The sequence below is a fragment of the Danio rerio genome, chromosome 16, assembly GCF_052040795.2.
Source record: "Danio rerio strain M-AB ecotype USA chromosome 16, GRCz13ab, whole genome shotgun sequence".
Taxonomy (NCBI): Eukaryota; Metazoa; Chordata; class Actinopteri; order Cypriniformes; family Danionidae; genus Danio; species Danio rerio.
Window position 1 is genome coordinate 11,591,111 of NC_141036.1, and position 21,390 is coordinate 11,612,500.

At 36.0% G+C, this 21,390-nt stretch overlaps 1 protein-coding gene across 2 annotated transcripts in view; it reads left to right on the forward strand.

Annotated features, from left to right (window-relative positions):
* Window positions 1-447: 447 nt before the first annotated feature.
* Window positions 448-21,390, forward strand: part of gsk3ab (glycogen synthase kinase 3 alpha b) — a 47,493-nt gene continuing 26,550 nt past the window's right edge. Inside the window, exons 1-5 of one of the 2 annotated variants that reach the window (XM_087285154.1) lie at window positions 448-786; window positions 14,750-14,937; window positions 20,722-20,805; window positions 20,914-21,024; window positions 21,153-21,283. In XM_087285154.1, coding sequence (XP_087141280.1) covers window positions 612-786; window positions 14,750-14,937; window positions 20,722-20,805; window positions 20,914-21,024; window positions 21,153-21,283 — 689 coding nt within the window. In that variant the 5' untranslated portion in view covers window positions 448-611. 2 annotated transcript variants of the gene reach the window in all.

Here is a 21,390-nt window from a genome sequence, read left to right on the forward strand (position 1 = left end):
CAAATAATAGCTACATTTGATAATATATTGATTATAAACCATGTCTTAAATGTAAATAAATACAGAGCTATAATAGACAACTAACTAGACACATTGTATACAGTGAATTTGAGATAGATAGATAGATAGATAGATAGATAGATAGATAGATAGATAGATAGATAGATAGATAGATAGATAGATAGATAGATAGATAGATAGATAGATAGAAAGAGGCCTGCTATCATCTCTGACTCACATTTGGGTGTAAATGTCAAATAAGAGATTGAAAACCCCTTGTTTAATTGAACTTTTCGCACAATGCTATTGCAGAATATTGTAGGTTCTTGTCATGAAAAATTGAAAACCTGGACTTTCTTATGCTGCAGGATCTGTGCACGTGAGGGCATTGTTGAACTTCATTGCCCAGAAGACAATGCGCACTGAGCGTCACTGTGCGTCAGCTCCAGTTGCCCAGCCACAGAAGAAAGAGGAGGCGCAGAATCCTAACGAGACTTCAGCTATCTTTATTTTTTTAACGATTATTGTTGTTTAAATTGACATATCTACCACGCGCCTGGGCCAGTCTACCGGCACACTTTACCCCCGCTCTGGCACATTTGCAACCCGAAATGAGCGGCAGCGGGCGGCCCAGGACTAGCTCGTTTGCTGAGCCTCCGGGGGTTCCGGGAGCCGCTGCAGCCGCCGCCGGATCAGCCGTCGCCGGTGGAAGCTCATCAGGAAAGACGGGGGGCGCGCAGGCCTCAGGCGGGAGTTCGTCTGGTTTCGGAAACCTAAAGCTGGGCAGTGAGTATCATTCAATGACATCACACGACAATCCCAGTAAATGTGATATTAGGAAACTAATACGGTCCCAAATGCTGGATCGGGCTGCGTGCTATTCATTAATTTGCCTGGTTATTTTGCCACGATCGCGTTAACCTACTTTAGGCGGCTAACTGGCTAAGCTAACGTGAGCTTGTTTTTGTAGACGGATCAAGGGCTTTGATTGCGCTAACTACACTAGCTCGACAATCCTTCACCAGAGCAAGAGCTAAACACATCTGCAATGAACGATACAAGTGCATCATATTTTCCCTCAATTTGAGCCCTGCTTTAAATGGGATCCGGGGTTTATTGGATGTTCAGACGTCGGCTGTATTCCTCAAGCTGTGCTCGTTGGGTAACAAAGCTCAGTTAGCCCAGCCGGCATCATCTAACTCATTGTATCATTTAGTTTTGCATTTGATTTAAATATTTTCACTCAGTTTGACACTGAATACGTTTAGTCGTATTGTAAATATGCGTATCGTTAGCGATTAATGTGACCTAAAAAACAAGCAAGGTAAACCCATCGAGAGAGCACCAAAATGGTGTGCCCATATCCATATAACTAAATATCAAAACGTCGGAATAATATTTGGAACATATGATTAACTCAATGTTAGGTAACCTCCTAACTCTCATGTTAAGAAATCAAAAAGTCAAACACACTGCACCATATGAAGGAAAAATGACCACTGGTAAAATTATGATTGGGCTACTCCTGTGAAAAATAGTGGTTTCCCTAGAGGCATAAAGCTCTTCATTTGTTGTTCTCTATAAATGATTCCCAGTGACTGCAGTGCTGGCAGCAGTGTTGATCTGCACTGGTGCTGCTGACTGCTGGGTTTCCGTGAGCAGTGATGATGGCTGTTTTTACCAGGAATGAGGAGAGATCAAGTGGGTGGATGTACGACTGTAACCCACGATCCTCTGAGAAACCTTGAACCACTAGATACAACAAACAACAGCCATTGCTGTTTTTATGTCGTTTTTTTTCTCAGCTTAGCAACCTGTTTTTATTGATAGTGGTAAAGTTGGTTTTATATTCGGATATTCAGACATTCTCCTTAATAGTATAATTTCAGAAAAGTATTCTTTGCAAATTTTAAATAGGGAAATCATATTAGCAGCAAATGATTATGGTTATTGTTGTTTAGAAGTCATACTTGCAGGCTAATTCCGTTTGAATATTCAAATAAACACAGTAAACAATATAGAGACTGCTAAATAAACGAATATGTGAATATAAAACAAACTTTAACTGTAGTTTTTATTGCTATGATATTTGCACTATGCAAAAAAACATTAATTCATTTAGGTACATTTTTGTGTGGAGTAAATTTTTAAGCTCATTTATTTGTTTAGCAAAAGTTTATATTCTGATTAATTTTCATATGCACACTTTTGCTGTAAGCAATGGTAGGATAATTTAGTGCATCACTAATGGCTAAAACATTACTTGCAGCAAGTCTTTGCAGCAGTTTGCTTTGTGATCAACTTTATTTTCCTCCGATTTAATTGGTTTGTCCTCATTAATAAAACTGCACCCACTTGTCACTTACTAGAGCCTGAAAGTTCATTAAGATTGATCAGACCCTTTTTGTGTGATTAATCATGATTATTTTAAGTTTAGCTTCATTAGCTTAAAATGTTGCTAAAATCACTTATTTTGACACAATTTACTATAAATTGCAAAACAAAACAATGAAACATTTTATCAGTGAAGAGTTATTTTCACAGAACTAATTTCTGTAAGCTTGCCAGGTTTATTCAAATCCGTGTATTTCAATAAAAAACACTTTGAGTGTCTCGAAGGACACATATTAACAAAGTGATACAAGGAGTCTATATTATTCATACATGCATCCACACCAAGGCAGGAATGTATGCAGTAGGGCTGTGTGATTAATCAAAATCGAATTACAATTGCAATTTGAAACCTTGTGATTTAGCTAATCGTAAGAGGCTGCAATATGAAATATATATGTATATATTATATAATTCTCCCCTGTCAGAGCGAATGCATGGCTGCCGTCTGTGTGTGACAGTCTTACTAGCCAAATTGAGTGAGGACACTTTCGTTCTGCCCAATCAGAAATGCGCAAGCGAACTATGCGGTGAGCCCACAATAAAACGAACAAAAAGGAAAGCGGTAGCGGGTGGGATGATTGGCATTTGCCACTTTAGAAACATTAGTAGGTGAATTAAAATAAAAAGAAAAGCAGCACATAGCTAATATGGAAATATTTTGGTTTCAAAGTCATTGACACCAAGTAAAAACGGGTAATTTGTAAAGAGCTGTCGCAAAATTGTTACTACAGCATGAGGACATACAACAACCAGCATCAAAGGTGGCTATATGAGGAGTCTCTTGCTAAAAATGTCAACTATAAGTATTGCCATTGACACTTAATCTAGTGGCTAGCAACAGCAAAGTACAATTTCAGAGTTGTTTGCAGAGTTGTATGGTTACACCCTATGAAAAAACATCACGATGACGCCCTAACTTACCACTGTTTCATTTCTGAATATTTAAAAAAATTTATAATAAAAAATATTTTCAGCTCCTTTTCCTTTTAAAATAACACTGCATTTTAGCAGTAAGAAGCTTCGATATAGAATTTTGAGCTGAAGCTTGACTAAAATTAAATTGAAAATCAAATCGAAAATGCAATATCGGTTAAAAAAAAATCACAATTAGATATTTTTTCTAAATCGTACAGCCCTAGTATACAGTACAATGACAATGTAGTTGTATAAAACAGTGTTTCCTCTAGGATTTTTTCCAGCTGTGGTGGAAGGTCTTTTACACAAATCTACCAACTACCTATGGCTCTATTTGAGTGACAAATGGAGAAATGTGGCGAGCGCAGTATTACATGTAGGGATCGCGTTTATATAACGTTAATATGAGCATACCAGTCTCTGCTTGCATGCCGATTTCCTCTGCTCGTGCACAAAACTTCTTGCACGCCCTCAAACACGCTGCTCAAGCGCAGATCTTCTTGTGCGCTCTCAAATAAACACTGCTGAAGTGCGATTTAGTACACTTATTTTGTGGGTATGTTCCCAACGTTTATTAGATTTGCCAGGAATATTTATGAATTTCTCCAATGGACCTACAGATTGGCATTAATGCGTCCTGGAGTAAAGTAAAATGGCAATAAACTTTAGCAAGATAACGTTAAAGGCTTTGTATGCAGAATCACAGACCTTTAATTATAAATAAAGTATAATTATGGAAACTGAAAGCTACAATACCTTTCATCTTAACTGAATTATTGCGCATCTGTCAGTAAGTCAGTCAGTCTGTCAGCATGTCACCTTAAAGTGTTAAACAAATAGCGCACAGCCTTACTACGTAACAGAAAAGTTTGCGCTGTTATAATTCACTTACCTTTTCATGCGTTTTGGTGCGATTATAACCTGCTATTAGAAACAACAACAATGAATGAATGTTTTGAATTAATAAGAAGCTGTAATGTAGCCGTGGCGGGATGGATTTTGGTGTGGCGCCCCGCCATGGAAAACTTAATGTATCGAAAAAACATGCAAAAGGAAGAAAGAAAACAGCCACCTAGATCTGACTACATGCATACTACAATACACAGATCCATTCTGAAGTGCTAAACCCAACAACATACACAACAAATCCAAACATTATCATCAATGCATGTGGAAACAAAGTGCGTTAAGGGTGTAATGGTGTGCAAAATTAACAGTTCAGGACGTCTCTCGGGTTTTTAGTTGTGGTTCAATATCAGTACAGTTGGGGAGAAGAAATGCAAAATTTAAATCCTTGAGCTTTGTGATGCTGCTGAAAAATTTAATAGACATTTAATGATAAGTAATGCGATGAGTCTGTATGCATTGCTTTAAAAAGTAAGCAACAAGTTCCATGTTTTGTTTTGTTTTTTTCAGGGAAAAAAAGCATTGCTACAATTTCTAAAGGCGAACAGATATATTTTAGTGTTGCATACAACAAATTAGACATTTTAACTGCAAACAAACAATAATAATTTTAGATTTGATTTTATGTTTCTATTAACCTTAAAACATTAAGAACAATCAGGAGTACAGCAAAACTGTCTTATTGATTTTAATATGGCTTGATTGATTGGTCATGTAGTATTTCAGCGTACATGCTTATATCGTTATAGATTTGTTGGATGAAAAATAAATGAACATGTCTACTCTGCTTGGACTCAGAGATGCGCTACATTGCCTGAAGTGATAAACAGTCTTTCAGAGAGTGTGATAATAGCACACTCACACAGATACTTTTGTATTAAAGGGATAGTTCACCCAAAAATGCAAATTAACTCAACCTTTATTCACCCACATGTTTTTTCCAACCTTTGAGTTACTTTTTTCTGTTGAAAACTAAAAAAGATACTATAAAGAATGCTGAAAACCTGTAACCATTTACTTGCATAGTAGAAAAAACAAATACTATGGATGACAGTGGTTACTGGATTCCGGTTTTCTTCAAAATATAATCTTTTGGGTTTGAAACAAATAAAGGATGAGTAAATGAGGACCAAATTGTCATTTTTGGGTAAGCTATCCCCTAATCACTAACTTATTGGAAACCATCATGGTATACACATTCAGTATTTCAATTTGTGCAGCACAAACATTTGTGCACATTGACTGTTTCAGTTAGTTAAATATATAGAAATAAAAAGCAAAACTGTCTTCGGCAAGTATAAAACAATATGTACAGTTCAAGTCAGAATTATAAGCCCTTCTGTTTATTTCCCCCCCCCCCCCCCCCTAATTTCTGTTTAGCAGAGAGAAGATATTTCTTTTCAATTTCTAAGCACAATAGTTTTAGTAACTCATTTCTAATAACTGATTTATTTTATCCTTGCCATGATGACAGTAAATGATATTTACTAGATATTTTTTCACGACACTTTTATCCAGCTCAAAGTGACATTTAAAGGCTTAACTAGGTTAATTAGGTTAACTAGGCAGGTTGGGGTAATTAGGTAAATATTGTATAACATTGAATTGTTCAGTAGACTATAATAAATATATAGCTTAAAGGGGTTCAAAAAAATTGGTTTTAAAAAATTAAAAACTGCTTTTATTCTAGCCAAAATAAAACAAAAGAGACTTTCTCCAGAAGACAAAAATATTATCAGACATAATGTGAAAATTTCCTTGCTCTGTTAAACATCATTTATGAATTATTTGAAAAAGAAAAAAAAAAGAAAAAAATCAAAGGGGGGGCTAATAATTCCGATTCAACTATTTTTTTTTGTTAAATGTGGGCATTAAACTCAAAATTTGCATTCTAAAATGAGTCAAAATGTATATTTTATCTTACACTCCCAAGTTTAGTTAGTCAAGAGCACACGTTCACTACTTTGAATATCCATATGACAGGTAGATTTATGCCTATTGTACAATTTTTGTACGTCACTGCGTTTTCTCAATTACAGTCCCCACAATTCAACTTTACTAATGAGATACTGGTTTGCCTTATCCAGTTGAAAAACATAGTTTGTGTATTATCTAGCCAGTTGCTTGGCATTGTATTTAGTCTGTATTTAACAGTGTGACGTTTGCGATCTCACACTCTTTAAAAACCAATCTCAGAATATGACAACTTGTGTGTTAGAGCTGAACGCACACTAAAATGAATAATTTACTGAAAACTGGCAGAGCCTTTGTTCTCTCTTCCTGTTCTTAAGGACTGATTGTTTAAATGCATTCACTTACCAGATCATTGGACTGAACATTTCCTGGAGTTAATGACTTAAAAAGATTTCAAATAAAAGTTAAAAGGTTAGAATAGCTTCTGCCTTACCACGGTTATAGATGCTGGAACCATTGTAAGACTCCCAAACTCATCTACCAAATACCTCAAATTTTGAATTGCACTTTAACTCTGACTGTGCTAGTAATAACACAATATATCTTTATATCAGGGTGTCCACAGGGTCTTAAAGTATTAAAAGTTGATAAATCAGTTATGAGAAAATTAAGGCCCTTAAAAGGTATTAAAATCTTAATCACGGTTTTACGAGGTCCTCAATTTTGTTCAAGCATTGTCCAAAGTGTTTGACTTCAAAAAAGCATAAATATTTATTTTCCTCCAAATATTAACAACTAGGGATGCTCATTTTGGTTAATTTTGCTAACCGACAACCGCTGCTAGTTAATGAGTTATTAACAGTTAACTGGTCAGATTACTATACATTTTTTTAAACAAATTGACGTGTTTTTTTTTGTGTCTGACACATTAAATATTGCATTTTAAAATACTGATTTATAAGCTGGCATATTAATAACAGAACATAACAACAGAGCATCTTCACGCACCTGCTGTGTTTTTAATAGCACAGAAGAACAGAATAAACTAAATAAAATTAATAAAATAAATAGGTCTGTCCTAAGTTATTTTCCACTTAAATTATTTATTTATATTACAAAACAAAAACAATGACTGAATCCTTCTTAGAAATGGCATAGGCTGTTTTTTTTTTTTTTTTTCAATCATGTTTTCGTTTTCCATCAAATAAAAATAGCAGACTTCCTCAAATCGCTTGCTCCACGGAAAATATGCATTTATTTAATGCCCAGGCTGTTATTATTGTATCACAAAACCTTTTTTACATTTTTAATCGAAATCTTTATTTTAAAGATCTCCAACATTTATTAGATTTGCTAGGAATATTTATGAATGTCTCCAATTAGACCCACAGAGCGGCAATAAGCATTCTAAAGTAAAGTGAAAAGGCTATAAACTCCAGCAAGATAGAGTGATTATATGCAGAGCCACAGACCTTTTTCTATAAATAAAGTATAATTATGGAAACTGTGTTCATCTTAGCTGAAAGCTACGTCATGTTTGCTAGTCTCACGCATCATGCACCTGTCAGTCAATCAGTACGTAACCTCAAAGGGTTTAACAAATAGCGCACAGCACTACTGCGGTTACAGAAAAGTTTGCGCTGTTATAATTCACTTGCCTTTTATTACGTTTTGATGCGATTTTAATCCGCTATTAAAAACAACAACGTTTTGAATAGGTAATGTAACTGTGGAGGAATGCATTTTGGTCCCCACCATGGAAGAATGAACGTAGCGGAAACCATGCTCTTTAAAAGCTCTGCTCTGGGATGAGCCGCGTGCAAAACAATTGCGGCCGTTAGTAAACCATTCAAAAGATGCCCCTCTTAACGCAAAGGCGCATTCGATCGGCCCCTTATGCATTAATCTGTTAGTCGGTTAATCGGTTATTTTGAGCATCCCTATTAACACGGCATTATGCACTTTAATAAATAGCAAAGTGCTATTGTAACAATAATGTTCATCTTGTCCCTTGTTTTCATTTCTGTTCTTCCACAGGTCTATTTTAGTAGGAAAATCATTATGCTACTGTTTCGATAGGATTTGATTGACAATCTTTTTTTTTTTTACATAATGTAAATATAATCATTGCGATTGTCTCATCAGCAATAAACTATCCACACACTACTTTTTAAAAATTGATGCTTTTAAGTTTAAGATTATAGATGCAGTGTTGTCAGATATTCCCAAAAAAAAACGAAATTTAAAAAATCCACCGAAAAATCCACCAAATTTATTGAAAACAATTGCAAGTAGTATTATAATAGTATTAAAAATTCAGTCCAACCACACAATGGTTGTAATAACTAGATCTGGCAACATGGCAGATCATCTGGAAACTAACCTTTTTCTGGGCTGCATGGGGCATGTGCTATAAAAAAGTGTGCTGGCCGGGAGTTTGAGACCCCTGCCATTTAAGAGTTAAACAAATAGCACACATTACTTCAACGGTTACAGAAAACTTCCCGCTGTTATTCACTTACCTTTTAATTTGTTTTGGTGCGATTATAACAGCTATTAAAAACAACAACAGAGACTGAATGTTTTAAATGAGAAGCTGTAATGTAGCCGTGGCGACAGGAGTTTTGGTGTGGCACCCCGTCATAAAAGAATAAATGTAGCGGAAACCAAAATCGCTAAATGCATTGCATCTAACTTTAAGCTCTGAGATCCAGTAAGATAAATTCTCAATGTGCTCAAACAGAGCTCGTTTTGATGAATTTGCCTTTCACCTCTATCTAAACTGACAGGAGTTGATGGACAAAACCTCATCATTGTTGCCTTCTGTTTGTAGGCATAATTATTATTCAGGTCTGTTCTTGACCACAGGTGGAAATGTGCTCACTCTTTTGCCTTTTCACCCTCCAGCTGAGTTCAAAGAGTCACAAGGGTGTTTCTGCTATTCCTAGTGATAAGCTCTGCTAGTTGTTCCGTTGTGTTTGGACCCTCATCTAAACATGGGTGTTGAATTACTATTAACACCTGTCAGACAGAGGGGCAAAAAGGCATAGCGTGCTAGATAAGATGAGTTCAAACAGATCTAACCGCTTTAGATCTGATATTGCTGCCACGCTGCTTGCTTTGATGCAGGCTGGATGTTTTTGTATGTTAGAATATAAATGCCAATTAAACACGCAAGAGTAGTTTTGGGAAATCATCCTTTTTTTTTTTTTTTTTGGTGTGCGGCCTCATATTAATTAAAGCCTGATGTACTTTCTATGCATGAATCGCATAAGAAAAATGTGTAATGTTAAACTTGTCTTTTCAAGTCACAGACTGATCAGAATTGTTTCTCATATTGGTCTCAGTTGAAATGGCATAGCAACTTATTATTAATAATAAAGTTAAGGAAGTGAGCAGGTATGGAATAGGTTGTGTTTTGGGTGAGCTCCACTAAATTTGATTAACTTAACTGTATTTTGAGCGTCTTGTGTTTGAAATCCGCGTTAAAACATCATGTAATACTTTGTTTACGCAACGTTTTGGGCATAGTAAAAAGTCTGCGATTAATGTACCTACACCTGAAAGACTATTGCGAGTAGGCCTGGGGCTTCACGTAATGATCATAAAACGGCAGAGAAACTATCTGAAATGACGGATACAAAAGCTCGAATCCTGTCACTGTTGAAAAATGATATCCCCATGCTGCCGTATTGAAAGCAATTCTTTCAGACTAATTTAACAACACGAGTTTGGAATTACAGGCTGTCAAAACTGAAGTTGTCGGCAACTGAAATGAAACATTTCGAACATGGGCTGTCTACATGTTTGGATGATGTGACTTCATTACAAAGGTCAGTGAGCAAACTTGAAACTCGTATACTAAACGCGGTGGAAGGACCAGGCTCAAGCTCTCCAGATTCAGTCTCTAAGTAGTTAAAGGAGGTCCTTGAAATTAACGATACTCGTGGATCGCTCGCACCATGGCCTCCAGGTAAAACAGCCTGGTGGCAAACCTTGAGTAATTGTGGCCAAACCACACTACTTCAGGGACTGTGTCGAGATTCTCCGCAGAGCTAGAGAGACGACACCCCTCCGATTTCAAGAATCTACAATCCTTATATTTACTGACTACTCTCCAAGTGTGGCACACACAGATCTGTGTCCAGTGATGTCAAAAAGTTGCTTCGAAGACAAGACTGAGTGTGGTATGATATCCTCCACCCATTAAAACTCAGAATCACTTACAATTAATACAGTTAGGGCGCGTTCACACAAAGCAAGATAGCCTTAAATTATAATATAGCAATAAATATGTTTTGTCCACACTGACAGACGAAAGTGTTCCCAGTCTGCTACTAGCGCATCTGACCAGTAAATTCTTGTTTAAAAAATGTGTTTATCTAATCAAACAAATCTGAGCCCCCGTGTACACTGCAAGTTAAATGTAAACCAATTCTGAAAAAAATATATATATATTTATTTATTTATTTTTTGCTCATATGACAGATCAGATCTCTTTTATGAATGTGTAAACATGAAAAAAACACATGCATTTGGATATTCAGAGATTGGTTTCAGGCCTCCCATGTATGTGGAAATAAATCAGATATAAATCGATTATGTGACAGTGCGACTATCATGTAAACAGGCAGATCGGATTTATTGAGGCATTGTGTTTTGTATGTCATAAACATGCAACATTGTGGTACTTCTCTGCGGTTTAATGACGTAGAAGGAAGAGCGTGTGTGGAGACACCGACATGGTAAACAACAACAACAGAAGAAACATGGAGGAGAAAAGTAGTCAGTAGTCATAATTTTTTCTCACCAGACCCGAAATCTCTCTCATACCCACAACTTCCTCTGAATTGTGGAGGACACCATATATAAACCATAGACGCAAGCTGCGATGAAGGCCCTTTCTCTACTCCTCTACCTCAAGATCATATTAAAGTTGGTCGAACTTCACATATTTCGCAGAACTAAAAGCAAGACAATTTCTTCCATCGTGTCTAGTGTGGCGCAGATGCTAGAACCCGCCTTTACACATGCACGATGTAGATTTTATGGCAAGTGTAAACATGAATCGGCTTTGGGTCACAATTAAAAGAACGTGCAAACGGACAGGCAAAAAAAATCAGATATAGGCAACAAATCAGAAATATGCATCAAGACCTGACAGTGTAAACGGGGCCTTATTCAGTGGAGTGATATAAAAACTACTGACTATATTCCTTAGCACTTTCAAAGGAGGTGAGACAAAGATGATAAAATTAGCGTTTGATGTGGTACTTGGTTTTATAGTTAAATTTGATAGCCTGGCTTGCATAATATTGTCGTTATTTAATGGAATAACCAATTGTTTTCTAGTTATTCATTATCTTTGAAAAGATTAATATCAAGCAGTGCTTCTCCACAAAATCATCTGGGGCTTTAATTTGAAATACGATTTCTTACTATTTTGATGAATTCCTAATGAGCCTTCCAGTGTTTTATTGTTTACTTGCTAGGTTTCTCACAATACTGGAATTTTTGTAGCAATCGATACTAAAATTGTAAAAATGTCCATTTCCCGTGAACATTTGAGCGTTCTTGAGCACGTTCATAAATAGCGCTGATTCGCAATTGTGTTCACGTGCTCAGCAGAAATGTTGTGAAGGTCATCAGTTCACCAAAATCACTGCTACTGAGTGTAACCACATATACAGGGACATTGAAGTGTTTTTAAGCTGATATTCATCAGCGGATCGCTCCGTCAACTTATAGACAAATCAGCTGATCGACGTGACTTTGAAACACTCCAGTGTCTCTGTATCTGTGTTTACACTCAATAAACAGCGGTGAACATATGACCTTCACAGCCAATCACAGTCATTTCTGTTGAGCATGTGAATACAATGGCAAATGTGTGCTGTTTAAGAACGTGCTTAACAGTGCTTAAATGTTCGTGGGGATTTGACGTTTTTAAAATTTCTGATTGGTACCGAATTCCAGTATCTAGCTGAGAAACCGAACGTAAATCCAACTGTATTGTTTCTATACATCTCTATCGCTATAATCTGAACTTCTGTTGTTGTTTTATATTCAGAACGATGGTTAGAACTCTATAGTTTTATTTATCGTACTTAATGTGAACAGGCCTCACAAGCACCATTTTAGTGTGTTTTTGCAGTGAAGAACATGTCTACCACCAATCCTGCACTGTATCGCTACACAGACATCACACACCAACACTCTGCTTCTTAAACAACACCAATGACATTTTATGCGCACATTTTGCCAAGAATAATTTTTCTGGTAGGATTAGTCTAAATGCTGGGACACAGATGTTACATTCATTTTAAAGGGGTGTGATTTATTAATGCTAAAAATTAAATAGGCTAAATTAAGGCGAGGTGATTCTGAAATTCAGAAATTTTAACTGACACAATGAGTTATATCCATGAGTTATTTGGAGTCTTTTTATTTTAATTTTTTGCTTGTAAGTCTTGTGCTGTTTGTATGTGTAAAAACGTTTTTTCACTATTCACTTTGCATTATTTAAAACCATATGCATTTACAACACATACAAGTTATTTTCTTTTAACATGCTAGTTTTTTTTTTTTTTTTTACATTTGTACTGTCAGTCTAACTTTATTTAGTTTGTAATAAAAAGTTTTATTTTTCTCATGATGTTCTCATTTCAATAATTGTGCTTATTCAAAATATTCAACAAATAACCATAATCAGATTTTCCATCAACTATTAAATATCACAAAGATAAGAAATGTGTTATTAGATTAGAAAAAACTAAAATTGCACCTCTTAATAGTTGAATATATTTACAGTACAAACTTTTTTACTGAACTATGAACGCAAAATAGTTGCTGTTTTATGCTACAACTTAATAATTGTGCCATCAAGTTTATTATTTTGGTTACTTGTTATTGCAAAGACAATTTGGGAGAACAGTTTAAATATTAACAAAATTAAATTATTGTTTGGAATACAGCCAATTGGTGTGTAAAAATTAGGGATGCACCGATACCATTTTTTGGATTCGTTCCTGATACCAAAATTCTGAGTATCGACCGATACAGATCCGATCCCAATACTCCCAATAGTCTTTTTTTGGCACACTTTCTACACCTCTGGTGATAAACTCAAATAATTTTCTTTTGTAAAAATAACAGACCCAAAGGCTACTGTACATGACAGACGGCACAATCTAACTAAAAACATGATGCTTGCTGTAAACTAGATGACGTTATTTGTGCATTCGTCAGCGTATGTTTTCTTTTTTTAATAAAGATCTTACTTTGAAATCTGTAATAGACTACCACCTTCGACCCTAATCTAAACACAAACTGGTCTGTTAAAAAAATATTAATATAAATAAAATTACAGTGAAATATTCACAGTTTCAGAGTATATTTAGCTTATATTAGGCAAAATAATTTTCTGTTAATGACAATCCATATTGCATCCATCAGTTTCACTTTTATTAATTTAATCAACTACTTTGACCACATTGAGTCAGGCTTGTCAAACTATTCACAGCACTGAAAGTTTTCCCCTCGGAAGAATAAACTTATTTTTATAGCTTCCAGGAATCCAAAAAGAGACAAATATTGGTAAATAATGTTATGATGGCTGTTTTAACATAAGGTTATGATTAAATTGCCTTGTTATGGAATAGTTTGGTAATGAGCAGGAAATGTTCAAGGGCCAATGACAGGACCACATTGAAATGGTCTATATAATATATTAACAGGAACAAATGGTCTTGGAGAGTTTACGTATTGTCATGAATCCGACACGCAGTTTGAATTGTGAATGAATGAAGAATTATTGACAGGCATGGCAACAAGATTCACTGAACTGAACATGAATTTAACCACTTTAATATTCATCTGTACTTCACATTAAACTATAGAATGGCTTCAGAACATTTAGGATATAGTAGGCCTTAATGACAACTTTCTAGGCCCTTATAATAGGCTACCTTCATGGCTTTTGTTGGCTTATAAAAGACACATAATATAGCGCAAGATCAGATTTGGATCGATACCACCTGGCCGATACCCAATCAAGCAAAAATATGCGTTATCAAACCGATATCTGATCCAGGTATCGGAATCGGTGCATCCCTACAAAAGATATGTTTCTGTGTATCCTTGATTTCCGGCAAATATATTACTGAATGGCATAGAAGTTAAATTTTTTCCCGCCAATTGTAGATGATTTTGTTACTTACAACGGTGCCGTTTAACAATTGCATACATTTAGCATTTCTGTTTGATGTACATAAAAATGGTTCCGGTACTTTCTGTTAACATTGCGATTCAGTTTGACTTAGCAGGTCATCGTTCAGTCAATGGCTGCGTCCGAAATCACTTGCTACCCAGTAGCTACTACATTTGAATGTGAATTTACGACACGGCCATTACAAAAGTATGTTCTATACAGTATGAATGTGAGTGGTATGACTGAAACTCATACCACATCTGATTTCAGAATTTCGCCAAACGTAGTTTGTCATCTGGGAACATCTCGCATATTGTTTTTAGCGTACTATATAGTATGGAAGTTTGCGATTTCGGATGTAGCCATTTGAATTTTTTTGTTTTGAAAATAATTCTTGTGTTGTGTCTTCAGGGGACAGTGGGAAAGTGACGACAGTAGTAGCCACACCAGGGCAGGGTCCCGACCGTCCTCAGGAGGTTTCTTACACGGACATCAAGGTGATCGGGAATGGCTCATTCGGAGTGGTTTATCAGGCTCGGCTCATCGACAGCCAGGAGATGGTGGCCATAAAGAAGGTGCTTCAGGATAAGAGGTTTAAGGTAAAGTCAATTTCAACTATGCAAACTAATGTCACATAATAAAACATCCTGTTTCTATAAAATTCTATAAGCATGTTAAGTCTTGCTTTTAATGTCACGTTTTAATCGTTTTGACATATTGATAGATTAAACATTTAATATTTCATGAAGCAACTACTTGAATATCGAAGTTAGAAGAGCTAAAATGCTAAAAAATCCCATCAAAACACGCCCCCCCCCCCTTCTTTTTTTTCCATCTTCAGCAGTGTTCGTAAAATACAAAGCAGCAAGCAATGCCTTATGACTCCAAAGCGAGTTGTTTTGTCCAAGTTCTGCTGCCTAGAGGAAACACTGTACTTCACATTTATAGAAGACCACAGTCTTTTCAAACTGACCTTAAAGTGAACCAAGTTTCTTCTTGGTATTATTATTTTAACTGGGCTTGTAAGTGGACTTACTTTTATTATTTTCTTTTATTCACTTTAGTTGTAGTGTGGTACATTACTCTGTTCCACTTATATATTATACAGATGCGATGCAATGTGTATGACTATCATTGATCAATTTATTAGAATTTATGGTTACATATTTAGTGTAATATATTGCCGTCTGTATTTTTCTAAGTGCTTAATTTTCATATATCTTCACATACGGTCTGTAAAAGCTTACATTAGTGTAGTAATTTGTAAAGTGTTTAAAAGTACTCAAATATGTGCCTAGGGTATTCACGGTTCATGTTAATGAACTGCACAGCACAGACCCGCAAGGCTTTAAATGCCAACCAGTTTCATCTCAGACCCGAGAAGCATGTTAATACCAAATATAAATGGATCCACTCTGAATGTGGAAACACTGAATCATAAGTACTTGTGGGATCTTGGGTCCTGTATTCACCTGCTGTTATGAGTTTTGGTCTTTTACAAGAGACGAGAGGGATATTCCTGTTTACACCTGGTGTTTTAATTCATCTTTTTTTTGACTATTTATTTTTATTTTTTTTTATTTTTTTATTTATTTATTTTTTTTTTTTTGAAGGGAAGAACCCTTTTTATATTTTACATTTCATTACAATTTAAAGGGTTTACACAAGTTAAAGCTACAGACAGCATTATTGAGAATGTCTGATTGATGTTAATTCCTTTTGTCAAAGGTTATTTAAAGGTTATATTAAATAAATACAAGAAAGTTATGCAAGCCTGGCTAGCAAATTGAAATATAGAAATAAAACTTCATCAGGTATGCAGTGCCAGCTCGGAGTCTTAGTGTTGCATTCTTGCTGGAGAAGATTGTTGTTTTTATTTCACTAAACTGATTGTGATTGTTAAATTCGTTTGATTAAATTAATATATTTTTTAATAAGGATTCACTGGTCAGATGATCAAGTAGCACACTAGATCTGCTGGTTACAAGGGGATAATGCTAATTGAATAGCAACTAAAACTAGAAAAGAAACTTGTTTATATCATTAGGCATGGTGGGAACTAATATCGTTATTTATAGTTATTTTACTTGGGGTTAACGGGCCTTTCTAGTCTTAGTCTTGGTTATTTATTTATTTGACATGGACAACACAATTACACTGGACAACCAAATGCATTTGTCTAAGTGTTCTATCAGACTTGCTAATTCTCACCACCTGTCCACGGGAGGCTTGACAAAAAATATGAACAGTAAAATAAAAATAAAATAGTTTTGAATATTTTTTTTAACCACTTTTTAAGAACACTACTAGAAACTCTTTATTACTTTCTAATTTTAGGCTAAAAAGTAAATCATTCCACAATTTGGTTCCCATAACAGAGTAAACAGATTGACCAAACAAGGTCTTACACATTGGTACAATACAGTCACCATTAGCAGTTGCTCATGTGACTCTGCGAAAGGTTTGATGCCTACTGATCAGATCTGAAAACAGCATTGGAGCATGATTATTTAAACATTTAAAAAACTATTTAAGATTATTAAACTTAATAAAACTTTCAAAACTAAAAAGGTTATGTTTACATAAAGCCTATGTGATGGCATCATTGTGAGGTTTTAAGTCCATAATATTTACATTTACATTTACATTTAGTCATTTAGCAGACGCTTTTATCCAAAGCGACTTACAAATGAGGACAAGGAAGCAATTTACACCACTAAGAGCAACAATGAATAAGTACTAAAGGCAAGTTTCAGGTCTGTAAAGTCTAAGAAGGGAAGTGTTAGTAATTTTTTTTTTTTTTTTTTTTTTTTTTTTTTTTTTTTTTTTTGTACAGTTAGTGTGATATTCAAATAGGCAATTGCAGATTAGGAAGTGAAGTGGAGACTAAATAGTTGAGTTTTTAGTCGTTTCTTGAAAATAGCGAGTGACTCTGCTGTTCTGATGCAGTTAGGGAGTTCATTCCACCAACTGGGCAGATTGAGCGTGAGCGTTCGCGAAAGTGATTTTTTTCCTCTTTGGGATGGAACCACGAGGCGACGTTCATTCACAGAACGCAAGTTTCTGGAGGGCACGTAGATCTGCAGAAGTGAGTGCAGATAAGAAGGTGCTAGGCCAGAAGTCACTTTGTAGGCAAACATCAGAGTTTTGAATTTGATGCGAGCAGCAACTGGCAGCCAGTGCAAACGGACTAGCAGCGGAGTGACATGTGCTCGTTTAGGTTCATTGAAGACAACTCGTGCTGCTGCATTCTGGAGCAGTTGAAGGGGCTTGATAGAGTTAGCTGGAAGCCCAGCTAGTAGAGAGTTGCAGTAATCCAGTTTGGAGAGAACAAGAGCTTGAACAAGGAGTTGAGCTGCATGTTCAGATAAGAAGGGTCGGATCTTTCTGATGTTATAATATTAATTGCTTGTTTATATATTTAGTCAATAGGCTTCAGTGTAGTAAAGGAGGCTTGTGACCATGATGTAATGCAATATGACAAGTGAGAGAATTTCATTGTGTGCATGTATAATTTTAGTCTGTCTTAGATAAGATTTTCTTTATAAAAAGCCTTGCAGAATTTTCAGGCACCTGTTATGCAAAATCTACTTGTTTGCACAGAACTGTGTATTGATGGTATGTACACTGCCATAACAAAGTGTATAAACCCAACAAGTCCTTTTTAGTTCAATTTCCTAAAATTAGCTGTGTGGCTATTAAAGGTATTAGGGAAAAAAGCGATGAATCACGATTAATTTTCTAACAATTCTGAATCTTCTGAAAAATTCAGAATTGATTCTGTATTCAAAATAGATTGGGATGTACTGGCCATTGGATTGTGGAGTCCTCAAAGTTTCCCACCCCTAGTGGTTATCCCCGCCCACCAATCTTGATTGACAGGCATGTATCATCAGTCTGCTTTCAATTTTTGAATGAGGCAATACAAGACAGGATTTGCAAAGAAACTCTGGATTTCTCCTAAAACATCTCAATTTGCATTCTGAAGACAAATTAAAAGCTCAGGGGTTTGGAACAACATAAGGGCGAGTAATTATTAACAGTTTTTCTGAGAACTAATGCTTCAAGTTTAAAAATTGGGTGAATAGGTGATATTGTCTCCATTTAGATGCATTCTCTACTGCCTGAGCATCTAGAGCAGTGGTAGGGAACCTATGGCTCACAAGCCACATGTGGCTCTTTGACCAAAAAAAAAACATGGCTCTTCAGCTATCCTTCATTAACATTTACAGTTAAATTATAACCGTCAGTTTCTTGTTGAAAATACGTAAGTACAACCTTTCTTTCTTGTAATTTCTTACAGCAAAATGAATAAAGTCAGTTTACAGTAAAACGCCAATAAAGGGCAAACAACTTATGTTTCTATGGTAACCTCGCACACCTAATTTCAAACAACATTCATGAGTGGTGATGGAGAAAAGAAAAAAAATGAGGAACATCGAAAGTTTCAAAATGAGTGGACAGAAACATTTGCTTTTATTGAAAGTTCTGGTGCTCAGCTCTGTCTGATTTGCACACAACGCATTTCCTCATGTAAAAAAATCTAATGTTAAGAGACATTATGAAACTTACCATGCAGCTTTTGCAGCAAAGTACCAGCTAAGCGAAATCAGTGACTTAACTGTTCAGTGACAAAACATCAGCGTTTATTTTGAGTTGCTTTAAGGCCAAAATTATATTGTCATTGTTGTTTTCTTAATAAAAGTAAAATAGGATTCTACCACACAAGCTACATTTACCGATTGCAGATCAGTAAGTGACAGCACCCTCATTCACAAAGCTGCGAGGGCCAATGAAAGTAAATCCATATGATGGCAAGACTGATGGTTTCTTCTTCTTCCTGTTTTACTGTGGTCGACAACAAACTTTTGGTGCCACCCCTTGCTCTAGTCGGTGCATTCGCCCGCCAACCAATTAGGCTAACACAAGAAACTTAACTTGATGGAAAGATGCATGAGGGAGAGGAGTTTCTAATGATACTACATTATGTTACTACGTTATTCCATACAATATAATGCTCATTCCTAAAAATGTTCATTTACTAAAAATTACTATAGTATTTTTGTTTGTGTGACACATCTGGTTTCATTGGATTTTTGTTTTTGCTGTTTTAGACTTCTGTTTGGTACAACATATTATTTGGAGTAAATAATTGAACTGAACAATTCTGCCTCATATGTTTCATTGACCATTTCAAGATATGATTGACTTGGATTTAACTTGCTTTGATTTAAAATGAAAATTGCAAAAATAGCATAGATGTAGCTAAGCTACTTTTGCCTAGTCAGGGTTCAACGCTAAGGATTTTTTCTACTGGCCCGATTGGGCCAGCGGTTTAGATTTTTACTTGCCTGGCCAATATTTTCACTGGCCCCACCAAAAAAAAGTTAATAGCTATTTCTTAGCCACATGTTTTTAATATTGTGTCAAAAATGTGTTTGAATCTAGAATTTAATATTTTTAAAATGTTAAATGTATGAGCTTATCTTCGCATTGTACCCACGTAAATTTTTGCTTCCAAGACATTCTTTTAGCCTCATAAATTAATTTCGCTGTACTGGTTTTTACCAGGTTACAAAAAAACGACATGCTCACAACATCCAATCAGATAGAAGGAACCGGAAAGCAATAGTGTTTACATCACTTAGAAGGTAGCATTTAAAGGCTTAAAAGCACAAACTGTTTCTCGATTCTAAGACTGTATTCATATGCAATTGACAAATAGTCGCAGACAAATTGAACTTTTGTGACAAGGCACTACGAATGGGGCAGTAACAATTCTGTCTACTGTCCAGAGCGCCTCGCACGCTGCCCCCGGGCCACCGGGCAGTCCTTATTGTTGAGCCCTGCTAGTAGCTTTTAGCTTAGCTTGCTACATTTCCCAGAGGGTAGGTTTTAGTGTAGTTAAGCTACATTTTGAGTAGCTAATAGCTTAACTCACTACATTTTTCAAGTAGCTTGCCCAACATATAACTTGCCAATATATTATATCTCATATGGCTCTTTAAAAAAATGCATTTGCCAAAAAAGTGGCTCTTTGCTGAAAAAAGGTTGCTGACACCTGATCTAGAGTACTAAAGCAATCTGCTCTAATGTTTTTGCTCATGGAAATTTACAGATCAACCAAAATGTAACTTAATTAAGTGCAAAGCAGTCTTTACATACACCATAGAGCTCTGCCATCAGCTTTAAATTGAGTTTTGTGAGCAAACTAAGAAGCAGTGAAATCTGTGCGCTTTGATTTGATCGTGTGGCAACTGTTTTCAAATGGGCTGCACAGTCAGAGAAACGCATTTGCACACATGGACGCATTAAGCAAGATAGATGTCTGATTTTCATGCCTTGCCTCTGCTGTCCTTCACACATCATTTCTTTCTCTACAGAACCGTGAGCTACAGATAATGAGGAAGTTGGACCACTGTAATATTGTCAGGCTACGCTACTTCTTCTACTCCAGTGGAGAAAAGGTTGCTTTTTTTCTGTTAGATTTTTCAGTATTTTGTATTTTGGGAGAATGCTTTTTTTTTTTTCTGTTGTCCAATCTAATCTGCATTCTCTTTTCGTTCTCTCTTCAGAAAGATGAAGTGTATCTAAATTTGGTGCTTGATTTTGTACCAGAAACCGTGTACAGGGTGGCACGCCACTTCAACAAGTCCAAAACCACCATCCCCATTATCTATGTCAAAGTAAGTCTCTGTGCCATCATGACTGCGGCCACTATTGCCTATTCATATACACATGTACAATAAACAATAACCTCTTTCTCTGTCTCCTGTCGTTCCTCCCTCACACTTTTTCTCTTTCTTTCTCTCAGGTGTATATGTATCAGTTATTTCGCAGTCTGGCGTATATTCATTCCCAAGGCGTCTGCCATAGAGACATCAAGCCACAGAATCTCCTGGTGGACCCAGACACAGCTGTACTCAAACTGTGTGACTTTGGCAGGTTTGTGTCCTGATGCTTTTCTGAAACTGACCCGTATATTGAGGATGATAGACTCATGGCAATGTTCTTTGCTTGGGGGTAAAAAAGTTTGGAATACCTGAGCAGTG